At 38.9% G+C, this 17,468-nt stretch overlaps 1 protein-coding gene and 1 long non-coding RNA gene across 7 annotated transcripts; both read right to left on the minus strand.

Moving 5' to 3' along the window:
- Nucleotides 1–1,853: 1,853 nt before the first annotated feature.
- tomm34 (translocase of outer mitochondrial membrane 34) lies at nt 1,854–9,891 on the minus strand. Of its 6 annotated transcripts, XR_006360357.1 has the most exons (10): nt 9,578–9,891; nt 8,287–8,432; nt 7,415–7,514; nt 7,096–7,248; nt 6,289–6,461; nt 5,965–6,112; nt 5,076–5,202; nt 4,642–4,771; nt 3,369–3,399; nt 1,854–2,191 (listed from the first exon to the last, which is right to left on the minus strand). XR_006360357.1 is itself a non-coding variant. In XM_044025017.1 (9 exons), exons 2-8 carry the CDS (start codon nt 8,417–8,419, stop codon nt 4,670–4,672), a joined length of 936 nt encoding a protein of 311 aa, XP_043880952.1. In that variant the 5' UTR covers nt 8,420–8,432; nt 9,578–9,890; the 3' UTR covers nt 1,854–2,191; nt 4,642–4,669. The 6 variants fall into 6 exon arrangements, 4 of the variants coding, with proteins under 4 accessions (XP_043880952.1, XP_043880955.1, XP_043880954.1 ...); XR_006360356.1 differs by having other exon boundaries at nt 3,369–4,771; nt 9,578–9,890; XM_044025017.1 differs by lacking the exon at nt 3,369–3,399 and having other exon boundaries at nt 9,578–9,890.
- Nucleotides 9,892–10,940: 1,049 nt separating this feature from the next.
- On the minus strand, nt 10,941–11,318 carry LOC122768665. Its single transcript, XR_006360342.1, has 3 exons — nt 11,293–11,318; nt 11,041–11,212; nt 10,941–10,960 (listed from the first exon to the last, which is right to left on the minus strand). It is a non-coding gene; the product is annotated as an uncharacterized LOC122768665 (long non-coding RNA).
- Between the last annotated feature and the right edge of the window lie 6,150 nt (nt 11,319–17,468).

Below are 17,468 nucleotides of genomic sequence, written 5' to 3' on the forward strand. Positions count from 1 at the left end.
GGCCTGCCAACAAGGATGCTCACTTGTATCGGCATCTAAATTTACCACCGGCATCATAATCGGAATTATACACCCTGTGGTCCGTTACCGTGGCAGTGAGACCTGGTACTGATGCTTCTTCCTGACGATATGAGCTTACAACCAGCCAAATAATTGCAAAGGGTTCATTTAGTAGCCAGTAAGTGGACATTGACAAATTAGGAGGGGGGGAAAAAAGAACAAGGAAGCCGTGATTTTTAGCGCCGTCTTCGTCCACATTAGAGGCCGAATTTTCACGGCAGCCAATCAACTGTTAGAGGAAGTGGGGGACCTGTAGTGGGGGTCACAGTTTATCAATTAAGGCTGGAGTATGTGAACGCCCGTGTACGTTGAAGCGACCTTTGGATTATCTTTTAAGAGGAAACACTCAGCAGCTACCAGTGCATTGTCAGGCTCATTTGTAAGATGTGATCTTTCACAATAATCATTGTAATCTGTAAAAATCTTGTTGAAATGGCTTAAATACAATCCCAAACAAGAAAAGTCATTAGTCCCAAATTTAAGAAAAACTGGTGGGTGTCATGTGACCACGACGCAGTCCAACAGTCTTGTCAAAAGCCCCCGTCTTTTATTTCCCCTCGTCCACTCAGTGTCACAATAACCTTGTCATTAACCAGCTTGACATTCCACTCTGTAGGTGTAGAAAAGTCATGTGTCTCAATGTTTTGTTTTTCCTTTAGCTGGGGACAATTGTTTTTTTTTTTCATGCACTGAAGTTTTAAAAGGTTAAAAAAATCCCTCCCTGCCGCTCTTTTTTCCTCTATAGCTGAACAAAAAGGCAGTTATTCTACGCTTTATAAGGAAAAAAATGATCCCATGCAGTAGTGAATGTGGCACCGAGCCTGTCTGTATATCTGGTATCTCAACTCATTGTTTTTACTGACCAGTATTCTGCTTAAAATAAAAAAGTAAAAAAAATAAATAAAATTAAAAAATGTACAAAAAAAATAAAAATACAACCCACCCAACCCCCCCACCCCCGCCCAAAAAAAGTTTGCTTCTGTGACGGTTTTTTATTTTATTTTATTTTTTGCTTAGAGCGCACGTGGTTGTGAAAATTTAGATTTTAGCTCAAGGACGCCGATAAATGAGAAAATGACACAAAAAAATATGAAGAAAACCCCCTCGACGCCTTCCCCCACCCCCGCCCTGGTTGACGTAATACTAGATTTGTGTATGTCTTTTAAAAAAAATTCCAGCTCTAGTTTCACCTTACATGTTATAAACAGGACAAAAATGTAAAAGACGATTTAAAGTGAAATAAAGGTTTTATCAGTTCTGAATCAGCCCTGTTGTGCCTGTTCATGTCACGTGTTTTCGCCTCACACTCTGTTGCATGTTGTACAGATTTGTGTATAAAAAGTGGATGACAATACCTTGATATAAATACAAAAATGAAGCAGCAAATGTTGACGTTTAACGCGCAGGACTAAGACCAACATTTAGGGTGCGAGAGTCGTTTACTTCACCTGCGACACACAAATGCAAATACAGTGTTTCTATGATAATGCGGCAACATGCAAATGTTGAAAGTCTTATTTGGTTTTTACAGCCGCACAGGGTTCAGGGCAGGCATCCAAGTCCTGAAACCAGATGCTGCATCACTTCCCACAAGGTGTTTCTATACCTGAAAGTCCTGTCACTTAATATAAACGACTGAAAATAAGTTAAGTAGAGTCACACTGGTGCATATTAGAGCCAGGTTAGCTGTTCCCATTTGTTACCAGTCTTTTTTCCAAGTCAACACTGTAGACTGTGCACTTGAATAGTAACGTGAAATTGTTAGGATTAAGAAAACACCCCAAAAAACCCCAGCATTTTAAGATTCAGTTTAATGAGGAACAACCAATACAAACAAGTTACAGGAACAGAAAAGGTGAGACAGTATAAAGATGCTCAGGTGTGAAGAGTGTCTGGCTTCTTGATTCACCTGTGCGGCGTGAATAAACGGGTAAGTTTCAACAACGTTCCTAGGCTCGTACGCTTATATACTGTAGAGACTGAATCCAGAGTAGCATGCAAACTTTCATAATCAGTGAAATAACAGGAAACAGAAAAACACGACACACATGATATGAAGACCCGTCCTGAGGACTGTTTCACTTGGTTCACGTTTGTCTTTCAGTCAGACAATCAAACTGACACTTTGATCCTAAAGGAAGTAAACAGACATGTGTCAGTACGGACACCTGACAGAAGGTAAGAACACTTCATGTTTAATCCAACAGTAGTTTAGGATGACGCCTCTCTAGTATGAAGGGTTGGGTACTGCACTCACTGCCAATTTATGAGAATTGAATCTCGTACTAATTGCTTAATTATTAATGTTCAAATATTGAAGTTTTGACTTTTTACACAATTAAAATGTTTATTTTAATAGTTAAGTACTGAAAGAAAGGCAGAACACATTTCAAAGTACCCAACCCTCCCTGTGTGGGGGATGACACTGGGAATTTGATGCTGCACTCACTTCATAAGGGACTTTGAAGATGTCAGTCACTAATATCAAAGTGCACTTGTAAAACCTCTGAACGTTGTCCCCCCCCCCCAATTAACTCTACACACAACCATGATGCGATTGCTCACAAGTCAAAAACATCTCTTCACTCCACATCATGTGACCTGAATGCAGCATGAATACAAAGGCCCCATAGAGACCTAGAAACCTGCATGAGGATAAAGTATGATTGGTCACACCTGGCATTAAAATGCATCCTGTCACCACACATGATAAAACCTCACTTCCACTGTCCCATATTCAAATGCACACGTCTATTCCAACAAGAACAAACTGATGTATTTATACGAGTCTGACTGTACAGAAAAAAACTCACGGCAAACGGGACTGCAATTAAATCAGTGTTTCCCAATCCTGGTCTTCGGGAACCACTACCTAGCTCCAACACACCTGATTCAAATGAATGGCTCGTTAACAGGCTTGATGACCATTTGAATCAGGTGTGTTGGAGCTGGGCAACATCAACATACAGGTGCTAATTAAAAACCTATCTGAGGATGGGGACAGGGCAGATTGGGAGTGTTATTAAATAATAATACTAAATTAATCAGCAACTATAGTGTTTTGGTTTTTTAATAATTAAAACAAGCTTTGTTTAGCTTCTTTAATGTGAATATTTTCTGGTTTCTTTGCTCAATATAACGAAGAAATCATTCAAATTGAATAATTTTGGTTGGTGGACAAAACGAGACGTTAGAGAACATCATCATTTCCAGGTTCTCCATTAATCACTCAGGATGCATGTTTAATTAGCAGGTCTGAACAGGTTCAAATATCAACCAACTGATAAAGAACGCTCATGAGCTCAAACCTCGGAACTGCAGCATAAATCAGTGAGTGACCTGAGTGTAGAACAGCATGTGGCGTGGAGAAAAAAAAGAAGCTTGTTTACTTGTTATTCAAAGACCAAACCTTAATGATCACCTGTGTTAAAATACAACCCATGAGTTATATTTACATAGAAACAAGCACCTAGATTGGAACATCAGTTTCATATTCAGTAAATAACTGGAGTTATTCTTAAATTTTCAGATTCTCAAAACATTTATTCTGTTGAATGTAATATGACGATTTAATGGAATTCAATCAGTATGGTGACTTAGAGTTGTTTACTGTCCATCCTTTTTTTTTTTTTTCAAACCAGTGTCGTCTTTTGTTCCGTCACATCTGAATGTCTCAAACTTTGGGCAAGTCTTTTTTATTTATTGTTACACTCAATTTTCATCAGCTTTCAAGTGAATTTCGAGGCCTCTTTGTAGTTTCATGGAGAATCCAACATTACCTCATACTATGTTTCACACCTTCAAAGTATATTAGATCCACCCAGATAACACTAATGTTACAGGCAGCTGTTTTGTTGCAATGTTATTTGAGTGAAGAAGTTGTTTCTATACCCCAGTGTTAGTGCTGATGCTTAGGTTTTATGACTAAGCAGAATTAGTTAGAAACTGAAATATTTCTAAATGAATCCATATCAAATTAAATCAGGGCCTTGGAAATGAGAATGAACTTGATTCAGTTATTTAGTAGAGAAACCCAACCCTACATTTAGGCCAAAAAGAATAGCATAGTATGGTATGGATTTGGGATGTCGTCTTCAGCAAAGGGAAGCTCATGTGACCCAATTGTTTACGATTGTGCACAGGCGATTGTACGTTAATGTTACATTCTGTGATGAACCGGTGTTATGCTGTTGATAAACAATTGCAAAAAAAAAGAAAACAATCCGTGAGTTGAGATCATTTGTCATATGCACCACTTAAGGTCAATAACAAAGATTGTATCGCCAAGCAGAGGCATCACATGACGCTCAATGATCTACTGCATTTAAGCTTCACAAACAATATTAGTTGAGGTTTATTATCAGTTATGATGTGTGTCATTTAAACTTTAACATTCCCAAGGCTGAACAAGGCACTCGTCCATTAGTTCCACCCATCGACCAGGGCTACATTTTCCAGAAGTGTCTTAATGTGACTTAAAGTGACTGAATCGTGTCACCGCTTGCACACTTTGACGCCATCTGACTACAAAGCCACCAATACATCCTCCTCACTCCTCACAGTGCAGTGACAGATCCTTACCGCTGTCTCCAGACTCCCTGATGCATCCTCACTTCTTCCTCTGCACTTCCTGCAGCATTTTTAGGGCTGCAGAGTTATTTGGTTCCACTTTGAGCAGACTACTCAGGTCGTCCACACAGGCTTTCGTGTCCTGCAGGAACAACAAGTAGAATCTTAAGTTTACAACTGAATAAGGTTGAAGGTCTGAAGGGTTGAACTCAAACTTTCAAACAAGACTTGAGAGTTGCACTGTGTGGAGCTGAGTACTTGGCAAACAGATGAATAGTGTTGAGGAGAAGCTCTCACGGGAAATACGAACATTTATCACAGCAGGAAATTCTTTTATTTTGTCATTATATTTAAAACCTCCAGACAGGCTCTCCTGAAACTTAACATCTGATTGCCCTGGGTGAGAATAGAAATTGAAGAGCAGCGATGAGGATTGAAGCACTCACTTTAAGTTCTTTATGAGCCTGAGCCCTCCTGTAGAGAGCCTTGATGTTGCTGCTGTCAATCTTCAGAGCCTCATCACAGTCTCTGACTGCATCTCTGTACTGCTTCACTGACAGGTAACATAGTGCCCTGCAGAAAAAAGGAAAATGTGAATTATACATATATAAGGGGCTGTATGTAAGATTATCCATGAATTAATAGTTTTTCAATACCAATAAATTACCAGATCAAAATGTGACTTAAAGATTAGACCTTGAAAATCTAAAGGATGTGACTTTACACTCCTGTGTGCCTCAGAATTACATCAGTGGCTGTTCAGAGCCCTGAGTGAGTTTAAGTTTCCATAGGAATGCCGTCTGCTTATGACAAATGAGCAGCTGGTCATCTCTATGTTTGCACTGCGATGGACTGGTGAACTGCCCAGGGTGGACCCCGCCTATCACACTGTGTCAGCTGGGATTGGCCCTGGAATGAACACTGGTACTACTGGGGTGGCAAACAATTGAATTTTGGAACCTGATAATGCAACTGGGATCTGAGCTACTACTGCATGTCAAACTTCAGTCAGACCTGAAGAACAATTCCAACTCAACAGTTAAAGGCTCTTTTAATATATATACATATCTATATATATATATATATATATATATATATATATATACACACACACACATATATATACATACACACACACACACATATATATATATATATATATATATGTATATGTATATATATATATATATATATATGTATATGTATGTATATATATATATATATATATATATATATATATATATATATATATATATATATATATATATATATATATATAAAAACAAATCACAAAAGAATATACATATATGTGTTAAGACTTAAGAGCACACCCACCGGTTGGTGTAGGTGGTGACCTCAGTGGGATTGTACTTGAGGCTCTGGCTGTATTTTTCTATAGCCTTCTTATGCTCTCCTTTCTTCACCAGACCGTTGCCTTCCTCTTTCAGGGCCTGCGCTCTCTTTAGGTCTTTACCACTGGGAGCTGACAAAAAGGGAGAACAACGTGATTAGGGTTGGACCATGTGGGAGAGAGTTATCACGACAACATATTCCAATCTTTTGATATCGATAATTATCATGATAAATGTCGGTCATTTCAGATTTTTAAAAAAAAAAACCCTGATAGCTCTCTGTTCTTTTGAAAAGCTATGTCCTTACCGTTCTGTTTGGGTTCACTGATGTTGTTCTGCTGTGGTGCTGGGTTTGGTTTGACAGTGTTGGCTGCAGTTTGCTGGGTCAGTTTCTCTCTAACAGACAGAGGAACCATGGGGATGGGAGGAAGCTTTTCTCTCCACAAGGGGCCGTCGGCCTCTGTGAGCGCTTTTGTCATTCTGTTAAAGAATAGAGAAAGAGAAATGTCTTATTATGTGTCCATGTGGCACACTCTCTCTGGCTTAAAATAGTCATTATGATTTTAAATTAGATTGCATAGTGTATTGGTGACAGGAAACCAACACCTTACGTTAAAACTGATGTATATTGAGGGAATGGATGCAGACCACCTCAATGCGCCCTCTGCTGGAAAACTTGGTAATTACTTAAATTTTCTAATTTCATTTTGAACTTGAACAAGTTTTTAAGGTTGGCTGTTAAATCAAATCAGAAGTTTGCATTGAATCAGGACCTTGTCCATCAGGTAATCAGCAGCCCAGCCCTACCATACACATTATATTGCACCATACAAGCCTTGTTTTCATTATGTTATGCTCATGACCACCAAGACACGGACTAGCTGGTTAAATTTTTAATGTATGTTTGAAAACTATTAACTATATAAAAATTTGCAGTGTTTTTAACATGAAATCTGGCAGCAAACTTTACGATGGTTTGAGTTAGTCCATCAATGACAAACCTAGATGTGGATTCATTTGTGGCACTCTCAGACCCCTTCACCCTTTTTTCTTACCAGTCTGATTTGTGACATGAACACAGAATTTCCACTGAGTTGGCTTGCAGACCAAGTACCTGTTGGTTCCCTCATGAGCGGCTGTTATGTTGCAGTCAATCTGCAGCGCAGTCTTGTAGTCCACATATGCCTGTCTGTATCGCTCTAAAGCTTCATGGGCAGCAGCACGGCGAAGCAGAGACTTCACATTAAATGGATACAACTCCAGAGATCTGAAGCAAAACATGTTCATATTACAAATTATACAAGTTATAAGAATCACATTAGTCAGACTATTTTTTAACAATGATCGTTTCATAGTAAGCAAAAAAATAAAGCAACAAAACACCATGAAAACAGAAAATCACGGATAACCAAAGTCCAAATGTAAACACTTACATGTTGCAGTCTTTCACACACTCCCCACAATGTCCACTCTTCAAGTTGCTGGCTGCACGATTTGTGTACAAAATGGCCAAATCCTCTGGATTCTTTTTACCTTTACAAGAAATAAGACAATGTGGTTAGGGGGAGCATGACGTCATGAACCTACTCACATGCAAAAAAACAACAAAAAACAAAAGGCCAGTAACTGTAGAAAATTGAGGTACAGTTAAGGCCATATTTTGAACAAAGACAAACATTTTGTAATTTTTCCTCAGTGCACCACCACAATGAATTTGAAATTAAACAATCAAGATGAGATTAAAGTTTAGACTCTTGGTTTAAATTTGATGGATTGACAAAAATATTTCATTAACTGTTGAGGAATTGTAAGCAATTATGTATATACAAAAATGTATATATATACATACATACACATATATATGGCTTTAACCGTATATGCCTTAAAATTGCAAGATGCTAAATAGATACATTTGATTTGGGATTTGAACATTTAAAAAAAAAAGGATGTTAGATCTTTATTAGCCAGTGTCTCACTTGTTTTCAGGTAGTTCTTTTACATCGTACATTCAGTCAGATATTACTTATGTGAGGTACAGCTCATAACTTAAGTATAGTACATAGGAATGTGTTAAGAATTCAACTTGTTAAAAGGTGTGACTGGAATCACAATATTGTCCACTTAAATTAATATATGATATGATATTAGCCTTCATATAAATTATAATCTATTATTATTATTATTATTATATTGTCATTGATTCTGCTTGCTGCTGTAATTACGCTCTTCTTCTATGGTGTGCATTACATTGTGTTTATAGTCAAAATTTCTCACTGTGGATCCAGAGGTAACAGTTAATACTTACTAGATTTCTCCAGCTCTTTGATGGCCTCACTGTAAAAATTGATGGCCTCTCCATACTGGCCCCTCTTGAAACAGTCATTTCCTTGATGTTTCACCTCCATCCAGGACTTCTGCGATTTCTGTTTGTGAGGCATCTCTTCTGTTTAGCTGTCACATGAAAAGAAGACTCACTGGTAACCATCCGATCTGTGCTGGAAAATAATGCAGCACATGGATACAGACACATACTCTGACCTAAAGACCTGATATAAGCCCATCAGATTCTTAAATGTGAACATGTTCTGGTTTCCTTGCTCCTCTATTACAGTAAACTGAAAGAGAGAAGACATTTGTGTATGTCTTCATTATGAAGTCTGGCGGAATAAATATCCACACTATTAACATGAGCATTTTACATGCAAACAACTATTTGCAGGCCCAGTGTGATCTACTGTTCACAGAAAGGCCTTTTCTTCACACAAATATGTGCCCTTGCAAATGTGGACTTCTATTAATTGGTCCACAAAGCATGTTGTCACCTCTGCTGAATACAGATACACGTGTGTCTGTATTTGCCTTTGAGTAGCATAATCCAAAATGTAAAGGTTCGACTTGAATGAAATTAGAATTAAGTGGTGATCCACACACAAATTCCCGAGCGCTTTCTCTGGGTTGCTTCTGTACTGTTGAGTAGATGTCAGTGAAAAAACACTTGCATACTCTCCATCTGAGTTTGTTCTGAACAAAAAAATGGTACAGAGGGCATCATTCACTATGTTTGTGGCGATTAACACGCAGGGCAACTAATGGCCAGTTGCATCCCCTAACTGTAAATCCTGTACAGTGAGATCTCTTAAACTACTATACAATGACCCCTGATCACACCCACTGTGTCTTCTACTACACCTCGACATTAAGTGTTTTGAACAGGACACTAGAAGAAGTAGTAGTAGTGATGATGGTGGTAGTTGAGGAGACCATTAAAAGGTGGTTAGCTTGACTACTGAGCCTGGTAACCGAGCTGCTTACTTCCTCAAACCGGTTATCATTTGTGACAGTTTTGGTTTTTTGAATAATTTCTTTAGTTAAAAAAGACAATGAGTGATTACAGCCATATATTTGAGTTTGGTTATGAAATAAACGTTTAACCGACGCTCCTTTTACCGGTTACTAGCCGAGTTGGCTGGCTAGCTACGCTGTGCTAATTCGAGTAGCATTTCGAATGCTGCAATGTGCTAAAGCTAGTTCAGCGACAGGCTAACCGGGGCTAGCGGTGCTAACGCTATGAAGCTAAACTCTCTTTACACTCTTACCGGCTGCTCGGTCAGTGTGTGAACAAAACAACCCGCTAGAGGAATCCCCTCCTCTTCAAAACACAAACGGTAGAAACGTCAACGAGACTCCTGGTAACTGAAGCTATATTTTCCCCTCTGTGTACTCGCCGTCACTACACTGACACTCCTGACTGGTTGAGACTCACGCCGTATACCTCTGCTGTCTGCGGGGACTCGTGTTGGAGGCTGCGGAATTTGCCGACTGCTTCTGGTAACTTCAGTGCGGGGACAGTGGGGGTACAGTGGGGGCGGTGGTGTGCATGAGCTCCTTCCGTCCTTCCTTTTCCGTATCAGTTTCGCTTCATTCTGACGCTGCGTTCGAGTGCAATGGAAAGTGTAGGACCTTTGAATGTCGTAGTCAGTAGTATGTGTCGAACATTATCGGAAGGCCTATGATTTACTAAATAAATCGTCAACTGTCAACTGTTTTTTGTTTGCTAGCAACACGCCACTGACTTCTTTGTCTACCGCTCGGTTGTCCCAAGTCTGATCTTTACTTTGGGAAACATCTTGTGCGCCTCACACTTTGGTGTTTTATTTAACTGCTGAATATTTTCCTGCACTAATGTGTGAAGCGTTATCTGGCTGTGATTCATCACACATAAATATTAGCATTGCATGTGTGGCTGCTCATATTGCTGCTGGTGTTAATGGTACTGCAACACTGTTCAAATAACTATTTGAATAGCACTTTTCAAAACAACTCTACAAAGTGCTTTCCATAGTAGAAAAATAAAACCTTTAAGCATAAAATGGTAAAGACAGAATGAAAAGATAAAATGAAAAGCCAGATGAAATAAAGTAGTAAAAATACATCTGTAGTTAAAAGAAGGCATTTTAAAGCAAAGTAGTCTAATGATCAGTGGCATATTTTTATACATATTTTATACCATATTTAGTGTTAGCGGCTAGAAGTAAGGAAGTTGTGAGATGGGGGCAAGTAGCAGCATCACCATCCACTGTAGCATTCCCTGCTTTAGAGTCCAATTTATTATATTCCCTTTAAAACCTTGTACATATCCATATAGGGTTTGAGTTTTGTGGTTAAGATCAACCGAACACTTGGAGCAGTGTCAAAAGGTGCCAGTAACAGATCAGTGCAATTCGTTTTAAAAGAATTCCACATCTTTATGTTCAAAGCACTAACTTGTTAAAATAACACTCATCACAGGATTACTGAAAAAATACAATCAACAATAAAGTTAAGAACAAAAGTTTTACTTGAAATAAAGAAGGCGACACGTTTTCAATGTCTAGTGTGGCGATGCATCACATGTATGGTGTTTTGTCATGTGTTGTTGTGGATCAGGGGGGGTTAAAGTCCATTTAAAGGCATGTGTACAGTTTGGCAAGGTCCAACATCTAGCAAAAAAATAAATAAGAGTCAGCACACTTTAGTAAACATGGATTAAACATATTGACTACCATCGGAAAGAACGTACCTGAAGACATCCCGTGGAAAAGGTCGGTTCATCTTGGGTGAAGTCGTCGTCATAGAAGGGTCGGGTCATCTTGGACTAGGTCAACACCACAGCCATCCAGGACGGGACTTCTCCAGGTCCTGGTGTCCAAAATGGAGCCTTCTGATCCAGGAATGTGCTGCGGTCTTCATCTCTTCAAAACAAGGAAGAATTTGATAAGTCACAAGAAAAAAAGAAAGTAGCTAACAAATGACAAATCTTCAGGTAGCTCACCGGGTCAAGTTTGACATCCAGTCAGAGCTCACCGATAGATGCCCTCCCTAACCTATACCTGCCTTTCCTGTCCTACACTGACAGTTACAAGCATTCTTTGCCAGCCATTTGGGATGATGCTAACCCCAATGGCTTGGTTGGCTGCATGAAAAACTGTAAATCTCCCAGTTGCCCAGACAAACGTTCCTTCTGATTCTGTAGCCTCGCCACAAAAAGGTCTTCTGCTTAAACCCTCACTTTGGGCAAGCCGTAAAGTCTTACCATTTCAAGCAGCTGCCAGCTTCGCAAAGAAGAGGCAAAGTCCACTTGTGTTTACACGTTTACATGATCATTGTTAACCACAAAGCTCCGGACACCAAGTCAATCCAAGAAACAAATCAAATAATGAAAAATAAATTAAAAAGCTGCAGCTGCTCACTTCTGCTACAAGAGGGTACTTGCACAACAGTCTTTAACATGAAACCAAATTCTGTCTGATTTCTGTCTGAATTCAGCCCACAGAATAAAGGTTTTATTTCAAAGCTTATTGAAAGATAAAAAGTTCAAACATTTGGCGCAACTTTCACTTAAATAATCCGAGTTGTCTCTCTGCCAGGTTTGTGTCATCCTAAAGAAAATAAACGCGCTCTAATCCTGTAACCTACAATCTAATTTATGAAAGAAACTATGCAGGATAGCTCTGCATCCCTAAAGCGAGTAACGCATAGTTTTGCAGGGGAAGCTAAAAATCCCCTGCTGGGAGGCCTCCCAACATGATGTGCAAAAAGACTATGAACATGAAAAGGTTCAACTCCTTTAGAGGGAAATAAACTTGGCAGAGTGAGACAAGTCAGCATAAATATTGAATGCGATTTCAGTTAGCGACTACAAAGGCTGATGGCAGTGCGTAAAATTTAAGAATTAAATGGATATTAAAAGTGTGTCATAACATTATCCATGGGCTGAATAACACCTACAATCTAATGTGACTACACTTGCATACAAATCAAAAGTTTAGGTTCATAATCAAATCAGGAACCAGTTATCTTATCAAAGCAATTACCAGTTGAGAATAAAGGAAGACCTGGTATAGCTCGTCATAATCAATTACTACATTTTTACAGCACTTTGAAAGAACTTTAGACAAGCTACAGTAAACTTTGATGCATTTACTACATGATTCATCAGCTTCCACGTTTGTCAACAGTCCAAGTTGCAACTATGACAACTGAGATTCAAGACCAAAATTACATTTTTAAATTAAAGCCATTTAACAATAAGGTACCACAATTTCCTGCAGAAATCAGACGCCTCAAGACTAATCAACTTTAAAATCATCCATTTAAATTGAGACTAAAAAAGTGACTAAATCCGACACAGGAAAGACAGACAGAGACCAGACACACGAGACAGAGACTGGACACACGAGACAGAAAGACACACAGGACAGACAGACCAGCGAGAGAGAGAGACAGACAGACCAGCGAGAGAGAGAGGGAGACGGACAGACCAGCAAGAGAGACAGTGACACATGCCATGACGGCAGTCTTGGCATGCGTCAGTGTGTAAATAAAGGCCTTTGCACTCAGTAACGCAAAACAAAAACATTTGATTATTGTAATGCCATTGTGTCAGGCATTGTAAATGTTTAGAGGCAAATTAACTTTACAAATTGAGTGGACACGATTTACCCACAAAGATCATGTGGCAAAGGCCTTTAATACTTACCTGAAAGGTAAAAAATTTACCTGTTTTTGAAAGAATTTGAATTTGCTTGTAGTCTAGTAAATTTTGTTCACCTTTCTGGTGCAGTAAGTCAATTGGTGTGTTAGTCTTGGTCCAAAGGTCAGATAAACGTCAGTCCAAGTCAGTCAACACACACGCACTGGAAAACTTAGTAGGAAAAACAGATCAGAAATTATAGACTGGCATTAATACCAAGACAAGTACAGTCATGACACAGTGGCCATGAAGAATCAAGATTCAGGTCAGAGCAGGTATAGTAATGGCACAGCAGCCAAGCACGAAAGAAAAACTGCACTTAACATTTGAAATTTTACCTTAACTAAAACGCAATCTAATTAGGATGGACATGCAGTGATGTCGGTGCTCCTCTTGACTGATGCTAAAAGAAAAGTACAGGTTAGTTCACTTACTGTGCATGGACGCGGAAGGCACCCATGTTTGTCTATGTAAAATTACTATACGCGCAAGGCCAGACGTACAATAACACAAGTAAGCCATGAAGGCGCGGGCACAGTTAGCGATCATGGCCTACTTGCATTAAGGGACGTATGGCAATACAAAGGCAATGACACAGCTGCCATCCAAAGCCAGGTACTGTGTTTGTAGATCACCAGGATCTATTTTAACGTTCTAGGGCTAACGGTAGATTAATGGCCACGATGGAAAAGAGAGAGAGAAAAAAAAAAAGGCACAGCGGCCAAGAAGTCTAAACCTTGTGACAGAGTGTACAAGGCACAACATTAATTGTATTCCTACAATCTAGCTTTAACTGTACACCAACATCCATTTAAGATCTGGTCCTCCAACATCACTGTATTTTAGTGCTAAAGAAAACAGTTCAAGTTGATATTTGTTTTCCCTTTTAGAAGTGAGGAAAGGCACAAGAGCCAGGACAGATCGACACGGCGGCCGGAAGAGCGATGGCCCGCGGCCTGCGTGTGACTTACCGTCCTAAGAACAGTTGGAAAGAAAAAGTGGTTAAGGGCAATGCAAGAAAACGCCTCCATCCAGAGGCGTGTTCTTACCTTTGCATGTAAATTGTCAGTGATTCGGTAGTTAGCTGTGAGCAGCTAGACTAGCAAGTCAGTTGCCGACACCTAAGTACCTTCACTTTCAAAGAAACACAACACACAAATTTTCTTTTGTTTATTCCCCTACTCTGCAAACCCTAGCACACATGGAGGCCAAGACAGTAGCCCCCAGAGAAGAAATAAAAAAATATGGACTCACCCTTTGTAGACAGACCTGAAAAGGAAATGTTAGTGCATTATATCAAGCATCTAAGCCCTTCAAGACACCATATCTACTTTAATGTGAACTGCTGAACATAATCATATTCTCAGACCATCTTAACTATTCAATCCAGGCATCTCAGTCACAAACAACCCATTCATTCAGAGAGAGAATTTCAAACACTCCATCAGTCACTTCATTCTTTCAAATCACTCTCAGCAGTTCCACAAAAATATAACCAACAAGGACCAGATTTACATCTTACAAATTCAGACCACCCAATAAAGTGGACAGGAACATACAAAACCAACCTGTGGCAAATGCTCCATGTACAACCCTGAGCTATTTGACAGATGGAAAGCAGGAGAATAGAAAGAACGTGGCCATGTTGGACAATGCAGAGAGATGTAGGCACAGCGGCCAAGAAAGAGTGGGGACACAGCGGCCACCCAGAATTAAATCATGACACCTACTATTTGACGATCTTCATGAAGATCAATCTGGGGGGAAAAAAAAGACAAAAAAAATGTTTGAGTCTAGTCTCCAGCCTTGACAATGTTCAAGTTCATATTGTTACAGGTGTAAAATAACTAGGTAAGGTGTTCTAGAATGTGTTTGTATGAGGTACAGACATGGTTCACCCAGCTTGAGATATAAAGACTTTCAGTGAAAACATTGCTGCCAATTTCTATTCTAACAGTGAAAACAAAGAAATTAACATAATCACAAGTGATGTAGAATAAAGTTGATTAAGATTTAAGTATAGAAATGTCAGCACCTCATAAAGCCACTCCTTAAAAACACAATGTTTTAAATGTGTGATTTAATTAATATGTTATATTGTCATAACATTTTGAATTAAGTAAATTATCTCTGAAGGTGTCACTCACCTTTTTTTTGACAGCCTCAGGCTTTTGTATATGGCGGGTCCGACCAGGTCTCCATGAGCAGGAACAGGTTGTTCCTTTAAAAAAAAAGTTTGTATTTTAATGACTACATTAAAAGTTTGGAATTATAAAAGACATGTATAACCCTGAATATGTTTTTAAACATTTATCATAAAAAACAAATAAGTCTTTCCAGTGAAAAACTCAACAGTAATGACCATGAGTGGAACAGTGAGTTAGTAGCCATTTCAGTTCATTGCCAACATTCTGTTTCCATTATTGAATTTGATTTTTCATTCCCAAATGTACAATTACTTGTAGCCTGCCACAGTGTAAAAAATACTATTCTAAATAAATAAAAACCTATGAATACAAATAGCCTGTCTACTTCTGTGAATAAACATTACTCCTCAACCATACAAGTCCTCCAATGACAAACAATTATCTGGACACTGGAGTAAAACACTTAACACAAAAAGTATATACTATTACAGTTCAATTAATTAAACTGTAATCATTTAATTAACCTAATTTAATTTAAACCTTAATTAATTAACCAATATTTAACCTTTCATATCATTTAGATTTATTCTTTGGCTTAATCTGGGATGTTTAACAGTATGAGCAAGTATGAATGAACAAAACACTTGAATGACCACGCAGTCTTTTCAGTGTCAGTGCTTCAGTCGTGCTCTTGGGAGGTTGTTATGGCGTCAGTTGTCCACCAGATGTCAGCGTCACTGAAGCGTTGTTAGGAAAGCCTCAGTGCTTCATCAGGCTTCACTTGCCCACCACTACAATTAAGATAACTTGACAAAAGTTACTCACCATTCTGGACGGGCCACCACTCTGGACCAGGTCGAACACGCCATCCTGGAGCGCCTTGCTGCATCTTTATACAGGAGCTGATGCACGACCACCTTTTCGGCGTCTGACGTCACATCGCGGTGGTTTTCTTTTTTTTTCCTCTTCTTTTTTTAAAGTTCCCTCTTTATTTTTTGAGGTTTTAGTGCAGTTGGTGCATTACCGCCACAAGTTCCCTCCTTCCGGAACAGTTTGAGTAGTTAAGCAGCCTTTTTCGCGTATTTTCTCGTTCCACGGCTCGTGCAGCTTCTCTTCAAAGTAACATCACGGAACTGTTGGCTGGAGGAAGATTATATAAGAAGAGGAGGAGGAAGCAATCAGCGGTCATCAGCTGATTGAAAAACACCTGCGTGAAGACGAACAACGATTTGGTGCATTACCGCCACCATCTGGTATGGAGACACACAGACACACATCCTATATCCTCCCAATCAACTTTGTGGTTTTAAGAAACTGAAGTAATATCTTGTAACACTCACTCTGGTTCTTCCGCAATACATCTACCAACTCCAATTCCTTGTCAATGTCTCTCAACTTTTTAATCATTACTTCTCTCTCCCTTTGGTATTTCTGACATTGTGTTATAACATGATGAATGGATTCCTCCTGCCCAGTGATCGCATCTGTCTGTATTGTGTTTGATTGATGAGAAATAATGTGTTGTTCAATCCCGTATGGCCTGCTTCTTTCCGTGTGCCTAGCCGCTTCCACTTTTCTTTGGATACTGTAAAACCATCTTCCTTTCCTCTCCTCCTCCCATTGTTTTTGCCATCTCTCCTTTAGTTTATGTTTAATGATGCTGTTCATTTCTGTTTTGCTTAATTTTATTGCTAAATCTATATTATTATGTCCTGTTGCTGCTTTTGCCACCTTGTCTGCTATTTCGGGTTAGGATTTCTCACTCAATGACCTTCTAGCCCCACGTAAATAAATGTCTCTTTTTTTCATATTGTTAAAATACTATTAATAATGCTAATAGTAATTAACATTTACTTGTAACCAGTTCTTTGATAATCACAGGCCTTCTGTTCTCTTCCAGAGAAACAGAAGACTGTCACTGTTCTCAGCGCAATCATGAACTTTCTTCACTTTGGGAAGCAGAGAATGGACATGGTCTTGGTCAAATTTGTATGTAACCCCCCCCTCCCCACACACACACACACACATACATACATACATGGGTTTAGAAATGCGCACATCTGTCAATAATCTCAACCTATCAATGTTAAATGACTTTTCAAGATATAATAATATGTCTCAATAGTAATGGCAATATTTTTAATATTAAAAAAAACATCAATATATGTGCTGTGTTTATTGATGTTGTGTGCCATGTTTCTATTATGACATTATATTAACCTCTGGTATAAAGTGTTATGATGACTTACAGTATTTTTTTGATTGTTTTTTTCCAAATAGGATAGAATATGGCTACAAAACTGTGACACAGCAGACATTGCAATGTCC

Source organism: Solea senegalensis, linkage group LG4 (genome assembly GCF_019176455.1).
Source record: "Solea senegalensis isolate Sse05_10M linkage group LG4, IFAPA_SoseM_1, whole genome shotgun sequence".
NCBI lineage: Eukaryota > Metazoa > Chordata > Actinopteri > Pleuronectiformes > Soleidae > Solea > Solea senegalensis.